This window comes from Trichomonas vaginalis, chromosome I, assembly GCF_026262505.1.
Source record: "Trichomonas vaginalis G3 chromosome I, whole genome shotgun sequence".
Classification (NCBI taxonomy): domain Eukaryota; phylum Parabasalia; order Trichomonadida; family Trichomonadidae; genus Trichomonas; species Trichomonas vaginalis.
The window spans coordinates 1,689,021-1,708,410 of NC_067203.1; the positions used below are offsets into that span (position 1 = coordinate 1,689,021).

Sequence of the window (19,390 nt, forward strand, 5' to 3'; positions counted from 1 at the left end):
CATTTCACTTGGTGCAAATATCAATGAAAAAGATAAAAATGGAAACACAGCACTTCATAATGTAGTAGCATGGAATTATGATGAAATGGCAGAAGTTCTTATTTCACATGGTGCAAATATCAATGAAAAAATAAATATGGAGAAACTGCACTTCATATTGCAGCTAAAATTATAGTAAAGAAACTGTTAAATTTCTTATTTCACATGGTGCAAATATCAATGAAAAAATAAATATGGAGAAACTGCACTTCATATTGCAGCTAAAAATTATAGTAAAGAAACTGTTAAATTTCTTATTTCACATGGTGCGAATATCAATGAAAAAGATGAAGATGGAGAAACCGCACTTCATAATGTAGTAGTATGGAATAGTAAAGAAATGGCCGAAATTCTTATTTTACATGGTGCAAATATCCACGAAAAAAAAAAATAAATATGGAGAAAACACACTTCATATTGGAGCGGCATGCTGCGAAAGAATATTCTTTTTCTGATATTGAGTCTAAATTATTTCGATAAGATTTTTAAAATAATGTTTTAAAAATACTTTTCTTCAATTGGCAATCTTGTTTCAATATAATAAATAATTTACAGAGAATTCTAACTAGCTTATGCATATGATCGGAGGATTTGATCATTCAAGACTAGTTAAGTCCTTTTAGTATTATGTACAATTTGACTAATTTGAGTCTCAGAATTTGAAAAAATTCGAGTTGAACTAAACTTGAAATCATATTCTTTGTGTGTAAACCTTTCAATTACCTCGAATTTTGAGATTAAAGTTTACTTCTTTGAATTTTTGGATTCAATTCTTTGAAAATTTTAAATTAATAATTAATGATGTACTTTACTTTTTATGAGCATTCTAAATTAATGCCTGGAAAATTTAGTTATTTGGTACAACCCAATTTATGAAGACCAAATAGATATCATGTTAAATTTTTCCTAGTTATTCTATGTTTCGCTGTTGACTTCTTTAATTCCGATCTACAACAGAAAGGATCAATCAAAATTCATAACGTAGATATATGTTCCAAAAATTAATGACTTTTCACATGGTTTGGTAAAAACATATAAATAAAAATAACAAACATTTATTTTATACAAACAAATATTAAATTATTTCGAAAATCTGTATCAATTTTCTTCTGTATCTTCAGATTGCTCGTTGTCTGTAGCTTTTTGGAGTCCAGCAAGTAGTTCTGTAACTTCCATTTCTTCAGCTGCTTCTGAGTCAATTGAAATAATTTGTTTCAAAAATTCGACAACAGCAGGTAATCTTGTACTATCTGGTATCAAAGGCACTGTTTCTATACTGATTTTCATGGCTTCAATATCATGGTCGTTGTAATTAATTGGTTTTGTGATATTTTCTGGAGAAAATCCTGGAACAGCGCTGGCCAAGTACTTAAATATGTCCTCTTTATGAAGGAATGGCCCGAGACATTTAATGACATATAAGGGCTCGATTGGCCTTGGAGCGCAGCCAGAGTAAGACGTCATGAGTATATCCATTAGTTCTTCACCAAGGAGTGATAGGGCTTCTTCAGGATAAAGAGCAAGAAATGCGAAAATTATATTTTCCATTTCTTCGAAGAAATCAAAGGCACTGCCATCATCTTCTAATTCATCAACTTTTTCGTTGATGATTCCGGCAATGTTTGACATGATTTCCTGGTGTAACTCGGAATCTTGAGGAGATAAAAAGAGAATTGCAGCTGCCATGTTGGAAAATGACTCTACATAAGATTCATTTTGACTCATCATGGCAGAAATGATCTGAAATAGCTGATGGAAGAATTCCATTTGAGATAATGCAGATTCTGGATCCAAAACAGCAAGATTATTGAGCATAATTGAAAACTTACTCATCTGGTCTACACTTAGTTTCTGTTCTCCAAGCTTATTTGCAATTACTTGAACTAATGACCAAAATTCTTGACAAGATTTGGAAGAAAGACCAATAATTTGGCAAGATAAGTCTAGTGCTGGCTCAAGTGTAGCATCATTATCAAAGAAATCAACATTCTCAAAGAGCTGTGCAGCAGAAACAGCCAAAATTTCATTTAATGCTTCAGGAACAGCCTTCATTGAATCGATTAGGTTCATAACAGGGTTAAAGATTAGCTCCATTTTACCAGCATCCTCTTTTTTAGTGTTCAAAAGCATTCCTTTCGCGTTATTGAAGTAATCCAAAACAATTTCAGTGGCGACAGGGCTAATTGCAGTCAAAAATCCTGGCATTCTGATACATGCTGTGATAATTCTCATGAAAGCGATATCATTAAACTCAGAGCTTATTGCCATAACCATAGAAATGAACTGAGAAGTATCGAAATCGACCATTCCTTCGAACTCAGCTGTTGTTCCTGGTTCTCGAGCAATAGAATCGAGCAAATTAATAAGGGAATAGCATGAGAAATATTGTAAAATCAAATTATCTTGATCGCATTGGAGAATTACTTCATGAATTAGTTCAATAGGAAAACCTGCTGGAAGAGGTTTCAAATCATCTATTGATCCTAATAATAAAATAAAACCGCACCTTGGCAAAAGTGAATCTTCATTCAATAAAACCGCCGTGTCCCTCAGAAATTCAATAGCCTTTTCCGAAAATTCGATTGTTTTATACAATTTCGCCCATGCCGCTGAGCAGAAGTGGAGTGCGGAGTAAAGAGCGCATGGATCTTTATTAGCTGCGTAATTTTCAACGGCTGTTTGCGCATAAGGAATAATATATGGCAAAATTAGTGGGTGAAGAATGGTAATACACCAATAAGCCCTACTGTATTGATCTTTTAGATCACCTCCTGCATATATATTTTCGATACAAAACTGATTTGGATCAGATTCTATTTTTGATTGAGCTTCTTCTGATAAAGCAAACAAAGGAATGAGAATATTCTCGAGAATATATTTAATATTTTCTTCTTCTTGTATAAAACTATCCCAAATACTTGATTTCACCTGTAATAATTGAATGAATTTGTAATTTACGGAAGAGTCATTTAATTCGTGTGTGGTAAGTACAATCTTTTCGAACAAGGCCTTGAAATTAGGATAATTTGGCTCTTGAGCGAAATATAAAAATCTATAAACAAAGAAAATAAAGTGTCCGACAAATTTTGAATAGTATTCAGATTCCTTGTTTTGTAATAGTGCAATAAGATAATCAAAAGCTGTTGAAATCGTGTCATAAACTGAATTTTCAATTTCATTGTTTAATAAATACCTGATTGAATCGATAAGGTTACCAATAAAGTATAAGTCGTTTGTATTCTGAATAACTTGAAAGATAACTTCAAGAGAATTAGCCAATAAAAAGTTTTTCTTTTCTGCATCGTCTTGAGTTGCTTTAGTGAAGTACTTAAAGAGAATTGACGCTGGTTGCATAATATGAGGATTCTGAAGAAAATCTAAAAACTGAAGATGAATATTATTTGATTGGATCATGTTTATATAGAATTTATTGGATAGAACATAAGAAAACTTCCTAAAATAGTTGTATAAAGCAGGTTCAACTTGGAATAATAATTGTGGAAATTGAGAAATGATTAAATCAATTGATTCTGGTGGTATTTTGTCATGTTCTTTATCGCATTTTACGCATAAAAATGATGCTGCTGATGTTCTAACGCTTATGCTTAATTCTTTGTTTAATATTATAGAAAATAGGATATTAATAAAATCTTGACTCATTCCGAAGTTATTAAGTGCTTCATTGGCACCATCGATCTCTTCTTGTGACTTTGCTTGGAAAGTTACACTTAGTAAATTAACTATTTCATCCATTTTTTTTTCTTTTGACAAAAAAAAAATATATCATTAGTCAACGATATCAACAATTGATAATCCCTTATTCGGATTGGATGAATTGATGTGTCTCATTTAGTATCCTCTAATTTCTAATCACGGAAATCTTTACTATAAATTAAGACATCTCATACAATAAAGTCGCATGGCTTAGTTTTGCTTGTAGAACATACTTAGACATATACATCTATTTATAATTTGAGCATTAATTCATCTTCAAATGAATGTGAATAAATTTTATAAATTTATTTAACAAATACAAACAATACATGATTAATTAGCGGATCCTATTATAATAGGAAATTGCGGATCCGATGAGTTTTTCACTATTGATACAATATCTTTCATAGACTTAATAATTGGAAGACTATCATCAACATCATACCACATATTATTTCTTAGTAACTTTATGGACATATCTCCATGCATAACGAATTTTCCTTGAGTATGATGCCATATTAAAATCGGAACTTGTGCCTGAGCCTTTTTAACAATATCAATTGCAAAATTAACTCTGGTTAAATACTTTTTTGGTAAGTTTTGCATTTCGAAATGCTTCAAAATATTACCATCTCTTTGAACAACCAAAACTGATACATCAGGTAGAATTTTAAGGATCTCATCTCTTCCATCAAGATCTAAAATAAGTTCTCCTGTGGATTTTGCTGTAACAGTTCCTTTAGAGAATGGGCAGATTAAATCTTTCTTTAATGCTGGATTCTTAAAATTGATTTCTGGTTGTGGATTAAAGAATTGATGCTCTAGCACTTTATCAATAGATGGACGAGTTTTTGGTTCAATTGATAAACATTGATTAATTAAATCTGCTGCAACAGGATCTACAAATGAAGGAATGGAATAATCTGCAGACATCGACTTTTGAGCCATTTCATACTGGCTGTCGGCTTCAAAAGGAAATCTTCCAACTAATAATGTGTACAAAATGACACCAAAACTCCAAATATCGCATGCACGTGAAACAGCACGCTGTTTAAGAACTTCTGGAGCAATGTAATGAAGAGTTCCGCACATATCCTTCTTGGTCGGATTAACATCTTTTAATGATGTTGATAATCCAAAATCGCATAGTTTGATATGATTATTTTTATCAAATAGCATGTTCCCTGGCTTAATATCGTGGTGAATAAAAGCTTTATTATGCATATATTGGATTGCTTTTCCTAAATCGTTTAAAATGGATCTAGCTTCATCAAGTGAGAATATTTGATGATTTCTATACTTTTCGCTGTCATATAGTGATCCATTCGGGCAATATTCCATAACAATGTAAGTATAGGATTCATCTGTGTAAGTACCGTAGAACTTAACGATATTTGGATGATTTAATGAACTATGTATATCAATTTCTTTGTTAAGGCGTGCTTGAGATGTATTTTGAATTTCTACTTGTTTAATGCATACATACTGTCTATTTACTTTGTCAAATGCTTTGAACACTGCTCCAAAACTTCCTCGACCGATTTCGCTTTCAATTCTGTAGTTCTCTTTGTGGAGAGAGCGCAAATTCAACATTTTCGATTTTTTAAACGTGCACCAAAATCTCTCAAAAAAAGTTCATGAATTTTTTTACAACCATTGTTTGTACTTGAATAATATTATCCGAAAATAAATGGAACGCATAATTAAATTCAGTTTTCGATGAATTCTTCCAATTTGAAATGTTCAAAATATAGGAAGTCATCAAAACCAACAAATTTGATAGATCAACTAACAAGTGTTAACATTCCTGATCTAATCAACAACAATGATGATGAAGTCACAACAAACAATTTTCAAACAATCTTAAATAAAGCTCATAGCAATTCATTAGAAGAAAAAATCGAAGCTCTTCAGTGGATCTTTGATAGTTTCGCTCAAATAGCTAATATGTTCCCAATAGAATTCGTATTAAATTTATTAACAGATTACCAAAGTGATTCTGCTGAAATTCAGCATCTTGCATCTGAATTAATACAGTTATTTTGTCGTTCTAAGAAATGGACTCTTTATTTAATTCAAAATGGAATAATCCAAATTCTTCAAAATACATTTCCAAGAGAAGACACAATTAAATTATGCTGCAAAATAGTACTAAGTCAAGAAGGGAGAAGGAATTTAATCACTTCTCACTTTTTAAATGCATTTAATACTTTATTCACAGAAGATATTACATCTAATACAATTGTTTCTGTAGCTGTATTTATTACGAACTGTTTAGGCTCAAGTTTTGTATTTCCAGAATATTATGAAGAGTTATTTTCAGTAATGAATAATTTACTTCCTTTTATGGATAAAATTCATCCGCCAGAGTTTGTACAGTTTATCTCTCATGCATGGAATAACTTTGTTTGGGCAAATGGTGAATTCGTCAAGTTTTTTGTTAGAAATGATTATATTGACATTTTTATTCAATATATTCAAGCAAATTTATCTCAAAACCAAGATCTCTTCAACATATCATCGGATACCCTTGATATTATTGAAGGAATTCTTCTTTTTGATCACAATTTTATTGAATATTTTATGAATCATTCAATTTTAGATGTAATCACTATGATTTTCAATAATTTCACAAAAGAAGAAAGATCTAATCATTATTCCTTGATTTCTTTGTTAATAAGCATAAATGAAGAATTAGCAATGTATTTCATTTCACAAGACTTCCATAAACTTGTAATTGAAGATGGAAAGTTTTCTGTTCGTCAAATCTCGTCAAGATTGACTTTAGCAATAGATTTCTTGAATAATTGCGAAAGTCATAAAGATATTCTATTAACATTAAGGGATATTGGCTTTTACGAGTTCATTGTTTCAAATATCTCAATTCTTGGTGAAAAAGACTTTAAATATGCTTTGAACGCATTATTAACCATTTCTAGGCTTCCTCAGGATGATATTTACTTTGCAAAGCTAAAAGACATGTCAGAGAACTCCGAATTAATGCAATGGATTGAAGAATTAAGGCTTTCTGATTCACTTGAAGTCGAATCTTTGGCACAGATTCTAGATCAAATCATTGCTTCAGCAAACAGTAATAACAATGATCTATAGAGTATATTTAATGGTCTCATTCTTTGTATATTAAACGAATATTATATTTTTTGAGAAATCAATAATATTTTATAATTTTTGTTATTTTAAGAGATCACAGCAACAAAACTTAAGATATATAAACTGTTTTAAGGAGATTTATAGGTTAATATAACAATAATAAGTCTCATAATTGAGATAAAATTCATTTCAAATACATATTATTGAAAAATAAAGTCAATTCCACTAAAATCTAGTGACATAAAAGCAGAATAACCTTGTAAATAAAGGACTAGCCAGAAAAACTGTTGGATCTTCAGAAATAGATGGGTTTATGATTTCAAAGTTGTCACTTTTTCAAAAATATGAGTAGTCTGACTGCTCAGCAAACATCGAACGATGGCAGTGCTAAGGCATTCATTATTACTCAGGCGGCATCTAGATTTGAAAATATTGCACTTCAATACTTGAAATTGCAAGAACCAGATACTTCTGAAGAAACCATTCAGAGTAACGAAATTAAGAACAAATTGTCTTCATACAAAGAACTTATTCAAGCAGCTAATAACGAAATGGAACATAAAATGCATTTACTCGAAATTCAAAAAAGATTCGAAATACAGCGCGCAGATGAAGAATTTGAAGAATTTCTCGATTATATTGATCAGAGTAATTAAAATGTTTTTATTTGTTTAAATTCTAATATTAATAAAATTGGATATTGAAAAATATTAATCTTAATTTACTTTTTATTTAGCATAATTTTCATTTCAATGTATTATTTTCCATGAAATATGTTGATTTGATTACAAAATAATTGATTTAATCTAATATTATTTAATCATTCTTGAAATTATTTTCTATTTTTTAGACGATTCTGCATGAAGATGGTCTTACTCCTTATAGACATTTAGGAATCTCATGAATTATGAGTTATATATTGCTTATCTTTTTGAATCCAAAACAAAATAGAAAGCTACCTATTCACTTAGCATGAATATCATAAAAATCATTTATTTATCATAGATAATGAGCTATCGTAGTGTAATTTGTAATCTATATGTTCATTTTCCTCAAATTTATTTTAACTAAATAAAAATTTACTATGTTGCATATGAAAATTGATATAAATTCTTGCAAAACATAGTAAATTTAATTAAATTATAAGATTTGAAAAAAAATGAAATTATATTAAACTTAAAGTTGATATCAATGACCAATAGCTTAAAACTTCTCAAATATTCCCAAGATCTATTAGAAACATGAAGATAAAAAAAATAATAATTATATTTTTTTAGATTTAGGAATTACATATGTTTTATAAAGGTATGAAGTAATCAAAAAGGTAAATAATTCTAAATTTAGTTAAACTTTTATAGACAATAAATATAATTACTGGAAGATGATAAATTGTTGGCCGCCACCACCCTGTTGGCCACCATTCATTACAAACTGGAATCCTCCACCTCCCTGAGACATTGCTCTGAGGATTTCCTCTATTCCTCCGCCCATTGGTCCACCCATATTTCCGCCCATCATGTTTTCAGCGCCAGGGACATATTGTTCCATGTCACCTCCGTTATCGTAGTACTTCCTCTTTCCTGGGTCCATGAGTAGTTCGTAAGCGTAGTTTATTTCCTTCATTTTGGCTTCTGCGTCTGCTTTCTGCTTCTTGTCTGGGAATTGGTCTGGATGCCATTTGCGGACGAGTCTCCTGTATGTGTCCTTGATCTGATTTGGAGTGGCCGATCTGTCTACGCCGATAATTGCGTAATAATCTACAGTATTTGCCTTCTTTTTCTCTTCCTGGGCTTGGAGGAGAGCCTTGCGAACGGCACCATCATGGGGACGTAATCGCTGGACTCGTGTAAGGTCGAAAATGGCGGCATCGTATTCTTTCATTTTGAGAAGAAGATTTGCGCGGAAAAGAATGTAATCTGCGTTTTCTTGATCGACTTCTATGGCCTTGTTAAGAAGCTCGATAGCATCGTCCTTCTTGTCTTGCTTAATAAGCAATTTTCCACGAATGAAATTATATTTTGCCATAATTCCGGCATTTGATGTGCAAATCTGGCTGGAAATGTTGTAGAATTCATCGAGAAGGTTTGTCGCATTGTCGTATTGCTGTCTGTCGATGTTCTTTTGGACATCTGTTAAATATGTGTTAACTTTCGATGCAATCTGTGTGTAAGTGGAAATATTTTCAGGGGGATTCTCCATGTTCTTTGCCTTGTTAAGGTATCTCTTTCCATCGGCGAATTTTCCATTGCATATCATGGAAACACCGTATTTGAAGTATAAATCTGTATCATCTTGATACTGGTTAACGAGCTTCTTGGCTTTCTCTTCGTAAACTTTGCTCTGGCCAAGTCTCCATGCAATATCAAGGCGGCGATAGATCAATGAAGTTGCATGAGAACAAGCTGTGAGGATTCTGTCCAAAATTTTAGCGCATTCGAGGTACTTGCCCTCTTCGTAGAGTTCGTCTGACTGTTTGATGACTTTAGCCATTTCAGTTGTCTGAGTAATGAGATTTGAATCATCTGCTTGAAGGGCGTACCTGTGAGCTTCCTCTGAATTTCCGAGCTGAATGTGTGCAGTAGCGGCAAGCATGTTAATGTTTTTCATTTCGGTGCTATCAGGATCATGGTCGAAGGCTTGTTCGAGGTCATCGAGAGCATCTTCTGGATTACCAAGATTAAGATTGGCTTCGGCTCTCAAACGAAGTATTAATGGATCGTTTCCTTTGCCTTGTTCATCAATCATTTGATTTAAAATTTCTCTCTCTTGTTCCCATTGACCAAAAGCTCTGAGTTGCTGGACCATCATGAGTGGATCATTCTGACCTCCAAACATATAGTTGAAACAAACGAGAAATAGGAGAAACATTCTCGTTCTGGTTAAGTCTGACGATTATTTTTAGTTCAATTTTTGAGAATTTGAAAAATTGTGGCCAAACAAACTTGTCATCAAATCAAGTTGGCAGAACAATATATATCATTATTTTGTCTTTAACCTTCTTTTTTTCGGAAAAAAATTTTCATGGAGTTCAAAAAATCACATCTCACTTTCTGACATGCTATGGAAAAATCAACAGATCTTTATTTTAATAGCAGAAAAGTATAGCAGTCAAATTAGGTACTATATAGTAATTTATATTTACTTTCTCCTGACCAAAAATATTAACTATTACCTACCTTCAACTTTTTGAGAGAAGTCATACAATTAATTATATGAGTTTCTCTCAAAAAGTCGATTTCTGCCAGGTACGCCTTTTGGACCGAACAAGCTATTTGCTCTAATTCGATATAACAACAAAGGATCATAAAACAGATATAAATATAGGATGAACTGATACGATTTTTTCGGGTCTAACTTCAAAATTTAAGATTTCGAAATTTAATTCAAGCTTCAAACCAGAAATTTAAGCATAAATAGAAGCTGGTGTGCTACCTATTGCACGTGAAGCTTATTTGAGCTCTAATATTTAATAATTTTCCCTCACTCTCAGTGAAGGCACTATTAGCATTAGAAATGTAAACTATTCAAAAATTGATAGGTCCGCCTTTTGATTAGCAGTTTAGTTTAATTGTGTGTCAAAAAATTGAGAGAATGTCAGAAAGTGGTAAGTGCACCCTTAAAAATCTCTTCTTTTTGAAACAGAAAGAAATTGGGAAAAAATAAAAGTAGGAGAAAACAGCTCCTTAATTAATTGGTGGGAAGGAAAAAATTCTAAAGAAACAACTTAAAAATTGTTTGCAATTTGGACGGAGCTTGCCTCCGTCCAAATTGCAAACAATTTCTTTAATCGTTTGCAAATTCTAATTTTCATGAACGTTAAAAGTTCTGAAAATTTGAATGCTTGCAAACGATTTTAGCATTGTACCCATGGTGTAAATGTGATTGGATAAATGGCCATGGAAGAATTGCTTTTCATCTTGCAGCATTGAAAAATCGAAATTCCTATTTCACATGGAAAATGATGTATACAAACGAAGGAGTTATGTTTACAAATTGTAAACTGTGAGTCGGAATTTTACCATAGGAGTTTAATCGTAAGCTTTATGATCGATTTTAATTCCAATATGTTCGTTTCCAATAGGATTCTGATTAGAACGCTTTTGTTTTCATACGTTAATGTCACTTTTCATCAAATTCTTGATCAATATGGTACTACATAATAAAAGTATTAAATATTTTCATTTATTTTGAGATAAAATGAATTTGATAGAGTTATAAAGCTTAGAAGTTTTGAGAGGCTTTTTGAAGGGTTTGTTTGATTAATTAATAAACTTTTCTTTCAGAATTACAATAACCTAATGAATACATGCATGTTTTATCATTTCCTCACAAAAAATAAACAAAAATTCTTCTTCATTTCATTCAAAATTATTTGGAGTGGTAAACTCATAAATGTGCTTTTTCTTGTTTTCCACGTGTTACATTTGTCCAGAAGGAGCTTATGAAATCGAATCTGGTACCCAAACCATTGAGGTAAGTGCTTTTGAATCGTGTGCCACCCTAACAAGTATTACAATTCCTGATAGTGTCACATCAATTGGAAACAATGCGTTTGCAAGTTGTACTGGTCTTACAACTGTTATAATTTTATCTGAGAGCATTCAATTCGGATCGCAAGTATTTCATAGTTGCACTAGTCTTACAAGTGTATCACTTCCTTCAAAAGTCACCGCACTTCCTAATAATTTATTTTTTGGATGTCAAAGTCTCAAAAATATATTCATCCCTCCCACAGTTACACGCTTTGGAGATAATCTATTTGGTAGATGTTCTAGTCTTGAAAGCATAACGATCCCACCAAAACTTGAATATATTGCGTGGCAAGCTTTTGATGGTTGCATTAATCTCAAAACTGTCATAATTCAATCCACTGTGAAACCAACTGTCTCGTTTCCTTTTGGCACTTCTCAGGGCTTCGTCACTGAACTAATATTTGAAAGTGAAGTATTTACATTTTCTGATAATAGTCAATTATATTCATGTGTTAAATCAATAAAATTCAATCTTTCGCACGTTGACTCGTCCAAAAAACTTTATGAAGTCACATCTTTACCTTCTTTAGAAGGCTTTACAGTACTAGAGAATATTGACATCATTAATATTAATAGTTTGAAAATACCTGAAAATTTTATAGGAGCACAAGATGTTAATATAACGATTTATTGTGATGTCAGTGAAATAAGCGAATCAGCATTTTCACGTGGTTCCATTGGAATCTTCTATTACAAAGGAACATCTTTTATTGAAGGAGGAAATTTCATCAAAAATTCAATAAATAATATTCGTGAATATTACATCACAGAACTATATACATTCGAAACTATAGGCGGAAGTCCTGTAGCAGGACATATATATGCACCAAAAGCAACACCAGAACCTACACTTACACCAATGCTATCACCAGAGCCGACATGGAATGGAAGATGGTTAGATCCTCCAGGAGAAATTATTCGTGAAAACGATGTCCCAGAAATAAGAGAAACACATCCTCCTTTACAAACAAAGTACTTAAAGACAAATGTTCCAAAAAAGACTGCTATAGTTAATATATCGACAGGAACAATCCTGATTGTTATTATTTTGCTCTATTCTGCATTCAGTTTTATGCGACAATGTAAATTTGTGAGCAGACTTATTCATGCAGATGAAATGGAAGAAAAAACGATGAATTATCATTTTCATCAAGTGATGGATCAATATATGTAAGTAATGAAGAATAGAGATGTATAAAAACTATTCATTGTTAGTTTATTCATGTTTAAAATGTAAAAAATTATGTTTATTCTATAATTATTAATTGAAGCCTCGATGGTAACACATCAAAAGATTTTCTAGCTTGGGAAGCTCAAATTATCTATGTAAAGTTCTAAAATCATTTCTTTTTGACGAAAATTTATTCAAAAATTTGGTAATATGCATTTATTTTCGAGAATGTGCTTATCATCGGAATACAAACAATAAATGAATAGGAATATGGATCAGAGAAAAGAACAATTAAAATATCTTGCAATAACTGTACATTAAAGCTTGTAAATTAAAAAATCGATTATCCATTAAAATGTAAGTTATAAGAACTAATTAATATGATAAAATGATTGATTGGATATGAAATGAAAAAAATACGCTAAGATAAGCAAGCCTTAAAGGTATTTAGATTAGTACGTTGAATTTGATATTATTTGCACTTATTTCGGCATCAGAGCAAAAAAATTGGCAGAATTGACAACAAAAATGTTCAAAATGAATCAGATTACAAGAAAAATCGACACGCAAATTTATGCGAAGAATAATGGGCAACATAATTCAAAACCCCCTTCCTGATCTGAATTGTGGATAAAAAAAATATCAAAATAAAATTTTTATGAATCCGGATCTAGAGAATTGGATTCCGGATTCCATACCTACAAAAGTCGAATCCCTAATTTCGAAAGGTGATGAAGGGATGCTAAGGTTCTTAAAACTATGTAGAGTTAATCAAATTTTAAATTCTTTATATTTTTGCAAAAATTTATCGCCTACAATTGATGTAAATACATTCTTTAAGGTAGCAGGTAACCAGATAGTCGATGCAATGGATGTTTATTCTCCAATGCAAGTCAATGCCGTAAGTTATTTGATAAATTCAATTTATGACGATCCTACAGCATTTGCAATTGTAATGGGCGGATTATCAGACTCACCACATTTCAACTATTTGGCAAATATACTTGTACCAGCAATATTCAACTATTTTTCCACAGAAGAAAGTTTAGAACAAGCAACAACATTTTACATCGCATTAGGAAACCAGCTTAAGTTCGACAAGTATTTATCATTCACTTCACCGCTATTTGCTTCGACTTTGGCCTTTCCTTTCACAGAAATTGCAATAAAACCAATTTTTTTGCAAATACAAGAAAAAAACTATCCACTTGAACTCACTATCGTTAAAATACTTATTAGCGTCTCTACAAATCTTGCTTATTTACCACAAGGAATGTTATACGTTCTTGACTTTGTTTATCAGCATTATGGAGCTGATTGTGCATATATATTTGTAATTAAAGCTATTGTATACCCCCATCTTGCGATAATCCTTAAAACTACAGAACAAATGCATTCCGATAGTAAACCATGCAATCCTCAAGAAATTCTTTCAGAAATAGCATCATGCAAGAAACAATGGCAAAGGTACTTCGATTTTAACCCTAAAAATTCGAGATTACAGCCATTACAAAGATTATTCGTTTTAGAGCAACGAAGAAGGATCAGTTTTATCTTTTCTCCATTCGACATATACCTTATGACACAACTACCCATTGATTACAACGCTATGGCCACTCCTTTGATGAATGATCAGCTTCCATCGAACCACGACACTCCATTTCAGGTCCAGGTGACGTTAGGAACGAACCACAAGAGGCAGAACGGTGTTATTTCGGATGATCCTAAATCAGAAAAAGAAATTTTCTTGGAAACTTATTTGGATTTGAGGGTTTCTTTAGGACAGATCACTAATTTCATTGATATAGCTCTTAAATATCAAGTTCGATTATCGTTTTGTACAGGATTTACCTCAAGACCTCAAGTTGAACTTCAATTTGTAAAACCAGTGTGGTTAGACTCATTTACAGCATCACATCTTGGATCTACAAGGTTCTGGAGAGCTATAAGTGCTATTGATCAGATAGAAACCCATCTTTTGGCGACAATTAAAAGAAAATTATATTTAATTGAGACTCAGTTGACTTCTGACATATTAATCCTCAAAATGGACTTCAAGGAGACGAAGTACTTGAGCGACGAGCATTATAGAAACGCAATTACTGATATTTCCTACACTTTAGATCTTGTTAACGTCAAAGCTAAGTTTAGTGACAGATTTATTGTTCTTGTGTCATTCATTACCAAGTTCTTTAATTTCTGCGCGAATGTAAATGATATGAACGATATAAATATCCTCAAACTTTGTTTTGTCATTTATGACCCAATTTGGATATTCAGAACATGCGCAATTATAATAGGATTCGCACTCCGCGAAACGAAATTCTGTATCTGTTGTCCAAAAGACATTTACGACATGTTGATGAAGTTTACTCCAATGCTGATCCAGGTTTTGACACTAAATCCATCAACAGCTGATCAGTTTACTGAACTCTTGACTACCCCTTTATTATAATTCTGTTTGTGTTTTATAAATTATATTTTTCTTTCCGTAATAATGCATTTTTTTAAGATGTTTAAATCAGAAATGTCATAGGTTAAAAACTATTGCAAAATGAAAGGATATTGATTGGTAATAGATTGATTTCATATTAACAATAATGCAAAATGATGCGATGGAATGAGGATTAATATTTAAATCCTATTGGAGTTTTAGTGGTTATAATAATGGCCACTAAAATTAATTAACTATAAAGATAATAATAAAATTAGGAAGAGATTCTCACTTTTTTATATTTGTTCTATTAAAAAATAATTTTATATTTTAGGGGTCGACGATAGATTGTAAAGTACTTATTTGGTTTGCTCAAACCGCGTCGTGAGGGCGGGTTGGGAGCGGAAGTTGCATCTCCATTGCATATCGGTGTGCATAATCCGTTGAGCGGTTATGTTTCCACATAACTTCTCCAAATGAATTTTGTTTAACCGGTACCACCTCGTGTGGCACCACCCCCTTAATTTAGAGTTTTTTTTTTCGTTCTTTCTTTTCTTTCCTCCTAATAATTATAAATTTGAAATCTTATTCTTTGCGTCTGTCTCTGAAAATTCGAGATAATTGAAAGGTTTGCACGCGAAGAATATGATTTCAAATTTATTTGTTTTGATTTCTTAAATTTTGAAGTATCTGTTTCCTTAAAACTAGAGACTGCTGAAAACTTAGGTTTGAAAATTCGATGCTATTGTATTTCCCAATTTCTATATTTTTTCGAATAAATAAAATTTTCAAAATAATCTTATCGAAAATAGGCTATTGATTTTTTAAAAGATAGCATTGTGCACTTAAGAAATGAAAAATATTGATTTGTTTCAGCTCCATCTTAATTATTAAGGCTCCAGTCCCACCCTTTCAATTTTTAAAATTGAATATATCCGTCAATAAGAGTTTTCATGACTTATAATTAAAGATATTATATTAGTGTAATATAAGCTATAATATTATATTATGACGTAGGGTGTAGCATTGCTAGAACGTTATTTGTAAATTTCACTATTATCAACTTTGAACGACATAATTCGTCCTATAAACAAAAGGGCTCTGTCATGTTGTAGGATATTAGTATAGTATATTATTTATATTAGTAAACATGACTTTTACTTCTCCCGGATTGAGTTATTTTTTCAACAAAGAAAAATGAAAAAGTTACTTTTTGACAAAATCTAATAATAAGTGATCCATAATTTTATTATTAATAAACATGTTACTACATATTCTTTAGATATATCTAAACATTGAATAGCATTAGCTTCTTTCGATTTTTATCAAAGTATATAAAATTACCACCTGAAAAAAATTGACATATTTTGACAAAGAAGAAAAAACTTTTAGTTCCGCTCTGTCACTTTGTTAGCATGCTAGTGATGTTTATTTTTATGTCTTAGTTTAATTTTATATATAAATGAGTAATGAGGAATTAGATTCGCAATACCATCACGAAAATAGCATTTTTAAAAGCTTGTTATTTTATATGAGATAAATAGACATGAAAAGTAGAATCTGATATGAATATAATTTAATATGAACTATTATATAATAGTTGAGATTATTTGTCAAAACGGTTTTTTGACAAGTAAGTATTCAATTTTTCAAAAGTATATTCAAAAAATTGAATGATATCTCAACGTACAAGAAAAAACTTTTAGTTCCGCTCTGTCACTTTGTTAGGAAAATTATATAGTTTCTATCGACACTATCAGTATACCCAGCCGTGAAAGGTATATTGAGGAATTAGGTTTGCAAGATTGTAATTTTTGTTATTTTTTTCCAAATTGAGAGGATTTTTGACGATAGAGCTGTATTTTTTTTGAACAACAATTTCATTACCTTAAACATTATAAAAATATGAACAAATTTTATGACGTAATTGTATAAGTTATAATTTATTAATTCCTAAAAGAAATGACCAAAAAATTCATTTCCAATATGTTGAATCAAATCAATTTTATAAATAAAATTTAAACCTTAAACTTGATTTTTATTAATGTGACATTTTTTAACTTTCAATAACTTAATCCCATGGTAAGAAGCTAATCCAATCATATAAAAATGTTATAATTAACCACATGTTTATTCATTTATGATATCATTATGCTTCAAAATCTATAATTATAAAATTCAAATTATCAATTATCAAAAAATATTTATTTGTCATATATCAAATAGAAAAGTTAACATAAATCATCTTTCAAACTATAATATAGTTAAATTAGAAAATTTCGAAATCAGATATTATTTAAATTTCTGCCATGGTGGATGTATAAACAATCTAATGGTATATTTTTGCTCCTAATTATCCACTCGTTCTAACTACATACAACAATCATGTGGGACTAGAGCCTTAAATGAGAATTTGATAATATCGTTTCAAACTATGACATAGCATTTAAAAGCTTCGGTATCTGATATTCCGGATTTTTCACTTTGTTAAAAAAATTGTGTAAAAAAATTGGGGTATTATTATTGTCGTCTGGTGGTTTTAGACGACAATACGAATTTTCGAATAATAGAGTTTTTGGCCAGATAAAGAGCTACTCCATATATCTTGCGTGTTTACATACTATATACATAGATGGAATTGATGTTCTTCCTTTATTTAGGTACCAAAACATGCTTGTAAAATCTCTTTTTTAGACGACAATGATAATTTTGTCACTTTTCCAGACGACAATGATAATTTTGTCATTTTTCCAGACGACAATGATAATTTGTCACTTTTTAAGACGACAATGATAATTTTGTCACTTTTTCCCAACGGCAATAAAACATCCTCAAAAAAATTTGAATTGTGGGAAAAAAATTGAATTGTGTGAAAAATGAATGTAGTAGCAATTTCTAGTTATATTAATAGTTATGATTAAAATTTTAAAAAAAATGTTGGCTTTTTTTCCAAAAAAATATATTGTTATGGCAATGAATCAAGACATTACACAAGAATTCAAAGGAGCTGATTTAATTAGAACATATGCTGATTATATTGATGTAATGAGAAGTATATATCAACTCACAGATAACAATGTAGAAAGCACTTTTATCAAAGTTAAAGAAATCTTACTGAATAAATATAATTTAAGAACATGGGAGATTCTAAATACGGTGGGGAGATGTCTTTATTTTAGGTACCGTTACATGAAGACATATATAAAACTTTATGACTTGATTAACCGTCTTGAAAATAACAAAATAAATTTTTTATATGTAGAACAAATCAAAGGTGTAATCTCTGCAATTCAAAATAACAAGCAAATAAAAGACAATTTTTTTAGAGACTACCATGAACTTTTGAAACCAAAATCATTATTTAATTCAATCATGAATGATGACCTCGAAACAATGATATATATTGTCAATCAGCCAGGTTTTGACATCAATATCAAAATGAAAAAATTTTTATTTAACATTAAGATGCAATTCAATCTTTTAGAAGTTTGTTCTTATTATGGTTCAGAAAAGTGCTATTTATATTTAAAACAGAACTATAATTTCGAACCTTCTGATCTTTCGATTGCATTCTCGTTCTTAGGTGGAAATCCAAAGATTATTCATGAATCATTACCTTTAATAAATTCTTCAAATATTCTTCAAAGTGTTGAATATGCAATTATGTCCCACAACATTGATTTCTTCAACTACTTAAATAGCAACTACCCACCTCAAAATATTTGTGAAATAGTCGCAAACTACTATAATCTTGAAGCATTTTTGATAGCAATTGATTCGGGACAAATATCTTCTTTTGATAAAATTATACTCAAATTCAATATTGATGATTTGCTCGTATATATATTTAAAAAATTCAAGCAAAGTGCAGTCGAAAAATTTAATATTATACGTGCAATTAGATTTTATAATATTCCAAAAACTATTAAATACGCCATCGAAAGTGGAGTCAGTATCACAATAATGGATTTGAATAATGTAGGAGCTCTTCATTTGGCTGCAAAATATAAATTGAAAGAAATAGCCGAACTTTTGATTTCGCACGGATTAGATATCAACGCAAAAGATAATACTGGAAGGACTCCACTTCATTATGCAGCAGAGGAAAGTTTAGATATGGTAGAACTCCTTATTTCACGCGGTGCAGATATTAATGCAACAACACACCGAAGCGAAACTGCCCTTTATTTGGCACAATGTTCTCGTAAAAACGATATAGTAGAATTCCTTATATCACATGGTGCAAAGTAAAAATCGGGAGAACAAGAAGAAGATGATGAAAATGATGAATATGGTGAAAATGATGAATATGGTGAATATGATTAAGATGGTGATTTTGATGAAGATGATTAAACAAGAACGAGAAGATGACAATTATACAATAGAAAA

The 19,390-nt window shown here is 30.9% G+C and overlaps 8 protein-coding genes and 1 pseudogene across 9 annotated transcripts, besides 2 other annotated features; 6 read left to right on the forward strand and 3 right to left on the reverse strand.

Moving 5' to 3' along the window:
• The first annotated feature begins 85 nt into the window (after window positions 1-85).
• TVAGG3_0910250 lies at window positions 86-231 on the forward strand (annotated as a pseudogene). The gene has a single exon. A coding segment is annotated over exon 1 (146 nt).
• A 611-nt stretch (window positions 232-842) lies between these two features.
• On the reverse strand, window positions 843-3,805 carry TVAGG3_0910260 (armadillo (ARM) repeat-containing protein family; the record flags this gene model as incomplete). Its single annotated transcript, XM_001329904.1, has 1 exon — window positions 1,138-3,792. One exon carries the CDS (start codon window positions 3,790-3,792, stop codon window positions 1,138-1,140), a length of 2,655 nt encoding a protein of 884 aa, XP_001329939.1.
• Window positions 3,806-4,086: 281 nt separating this feature from the next.
• TVAGG3_0910270 (regulation of centriole replication) lies at window positions 4,087-5,346 on the reverse strand (the record flags this gene model as incomplete). The annotated part of the gene is made up of 1 exon (XM_001329903.1): window positions 4,087-5,346. One exon carries the CDS (start codon window positions 5,344-5,346, stop codon window positions 4,087-4,089), a length of 1,260 nt encoding a protein of 419 aa, XP_001329938.1.
• Window positions 5,347-5,472: 126 nt separating this feature from the next.
• On the forward strand, window positions 5,473-6,902 carry TVAGG3_0910280 (armadillo (ARM) repeat-containing protein family; the record flags this gene model as incomplete). Its single annotated transcript, XM_001329902.2, has 1 exon — window positions 5,473-6,864. One exon carries the CDS (start codon window positions 5,473-5,475, stop codon window positions 6,862-6,864), a length of 1,392 nt encoding a protein of 463 aa, XP_001329937.1.
• Window positions 6,903-7,112: 210 nt separating this feature from the next.
• On the forward strand, window positions 7,113-7,645 carry TVAGG3_0910290 (uncharacterized protein; the record flags this gene model as incomplete). The annotated part of the gene is made up of 1 exon (XM_001329901.1): window positions 7,209-7,520. The coding sequence occupies one exon, from the start codon at window positions 7,209-7,211 to the stop codon at window positions 7,518-7,520; it is 312 nt and encodes a 103-aa protein (XP_001329936.1).
• Window positions 7,646-8,196: 551 nt separating this feature from the next.
• Window positions 8,197-9,752, reverse strand: TVAGG3_0910300 (positive regulation of translation initiation in response to endoplasmic reticulum stress; the record flags this gene model as incomplete). The annotated part of the gene is made up of 1 exon (XM_001329900.2): window positions 8,236-9,699. The coding sequence occupies one exon, from the start codon at window positions 9,697-9,699 to the stop codon at window positions 8,236-8,238; it is 1,464 nt and encodes a 487-aa protein (XP_001329935.1).
• Window positions 9,753-10,451: 699 nt separating this feature from the next.
• Window positions 10,452-10,484: a mobile genetic element.
• Window positions 10,485-11,256: 772 nt separating this feature from the next.
• Window positions 11,257-12,570, forward strand: TVAGG3_0910320 (ribonuclease inhibitor domain-containing protein; the record flags this gene model as incomplete). Its single annotated transcript, XM_001329899.1, has 1 exon — window positions 11,257-12,570. One exon carries the CDS (start codon window positions 11,257-11,259, stop codon window positions 12,568-12,570), a length of 1,314 nt encoding a protein of 437 aa, XP_001329934.1.
• Window positions 12,571-13,225: 655 nt separating this feature from the next.
• On the forward strand, window positions 13,226-15,073 carry TVAGG3_0910330 (uncharacterized protein; the record flags this gene model as incomplete). The annotated part of the gene is made up of 1 exon (XM_001329898.1): window positions 13,226-15,022. One exon carries the CDS (start codon window positions 13,226-13,228, stop codon window positions 15,020-15,022), a length of 1,797 nt encoding a protein of 598 aa, XP_001329933.1.
• Window positions 15,074-15,895: 822 nt separating this feature from the next.
• Window positions 15,896-17,402: a mobile genetic element.
• A 566-nt stretch (window positions 17,403-17,968) lies between these two features.
• TVAGG3_0910350 (proteasome regulatory particle assembly) lies at window positions 17,969-19,252 on the forward strand (the record flags this gene model as incomplete). The annotated part of the gene is made up of 1 exon (XM_001329897.1): window positions 17,969-19,252. One exon carries the CDS (start codon window positions 17,969-17,971, stop codon window positions 19,250-19,252), a length of 1,284 nt encoding a protein of 427 aa, XP_001329932.1.
• Window positions 19,253-19,390: the final 138 nt, after the last annotated feature.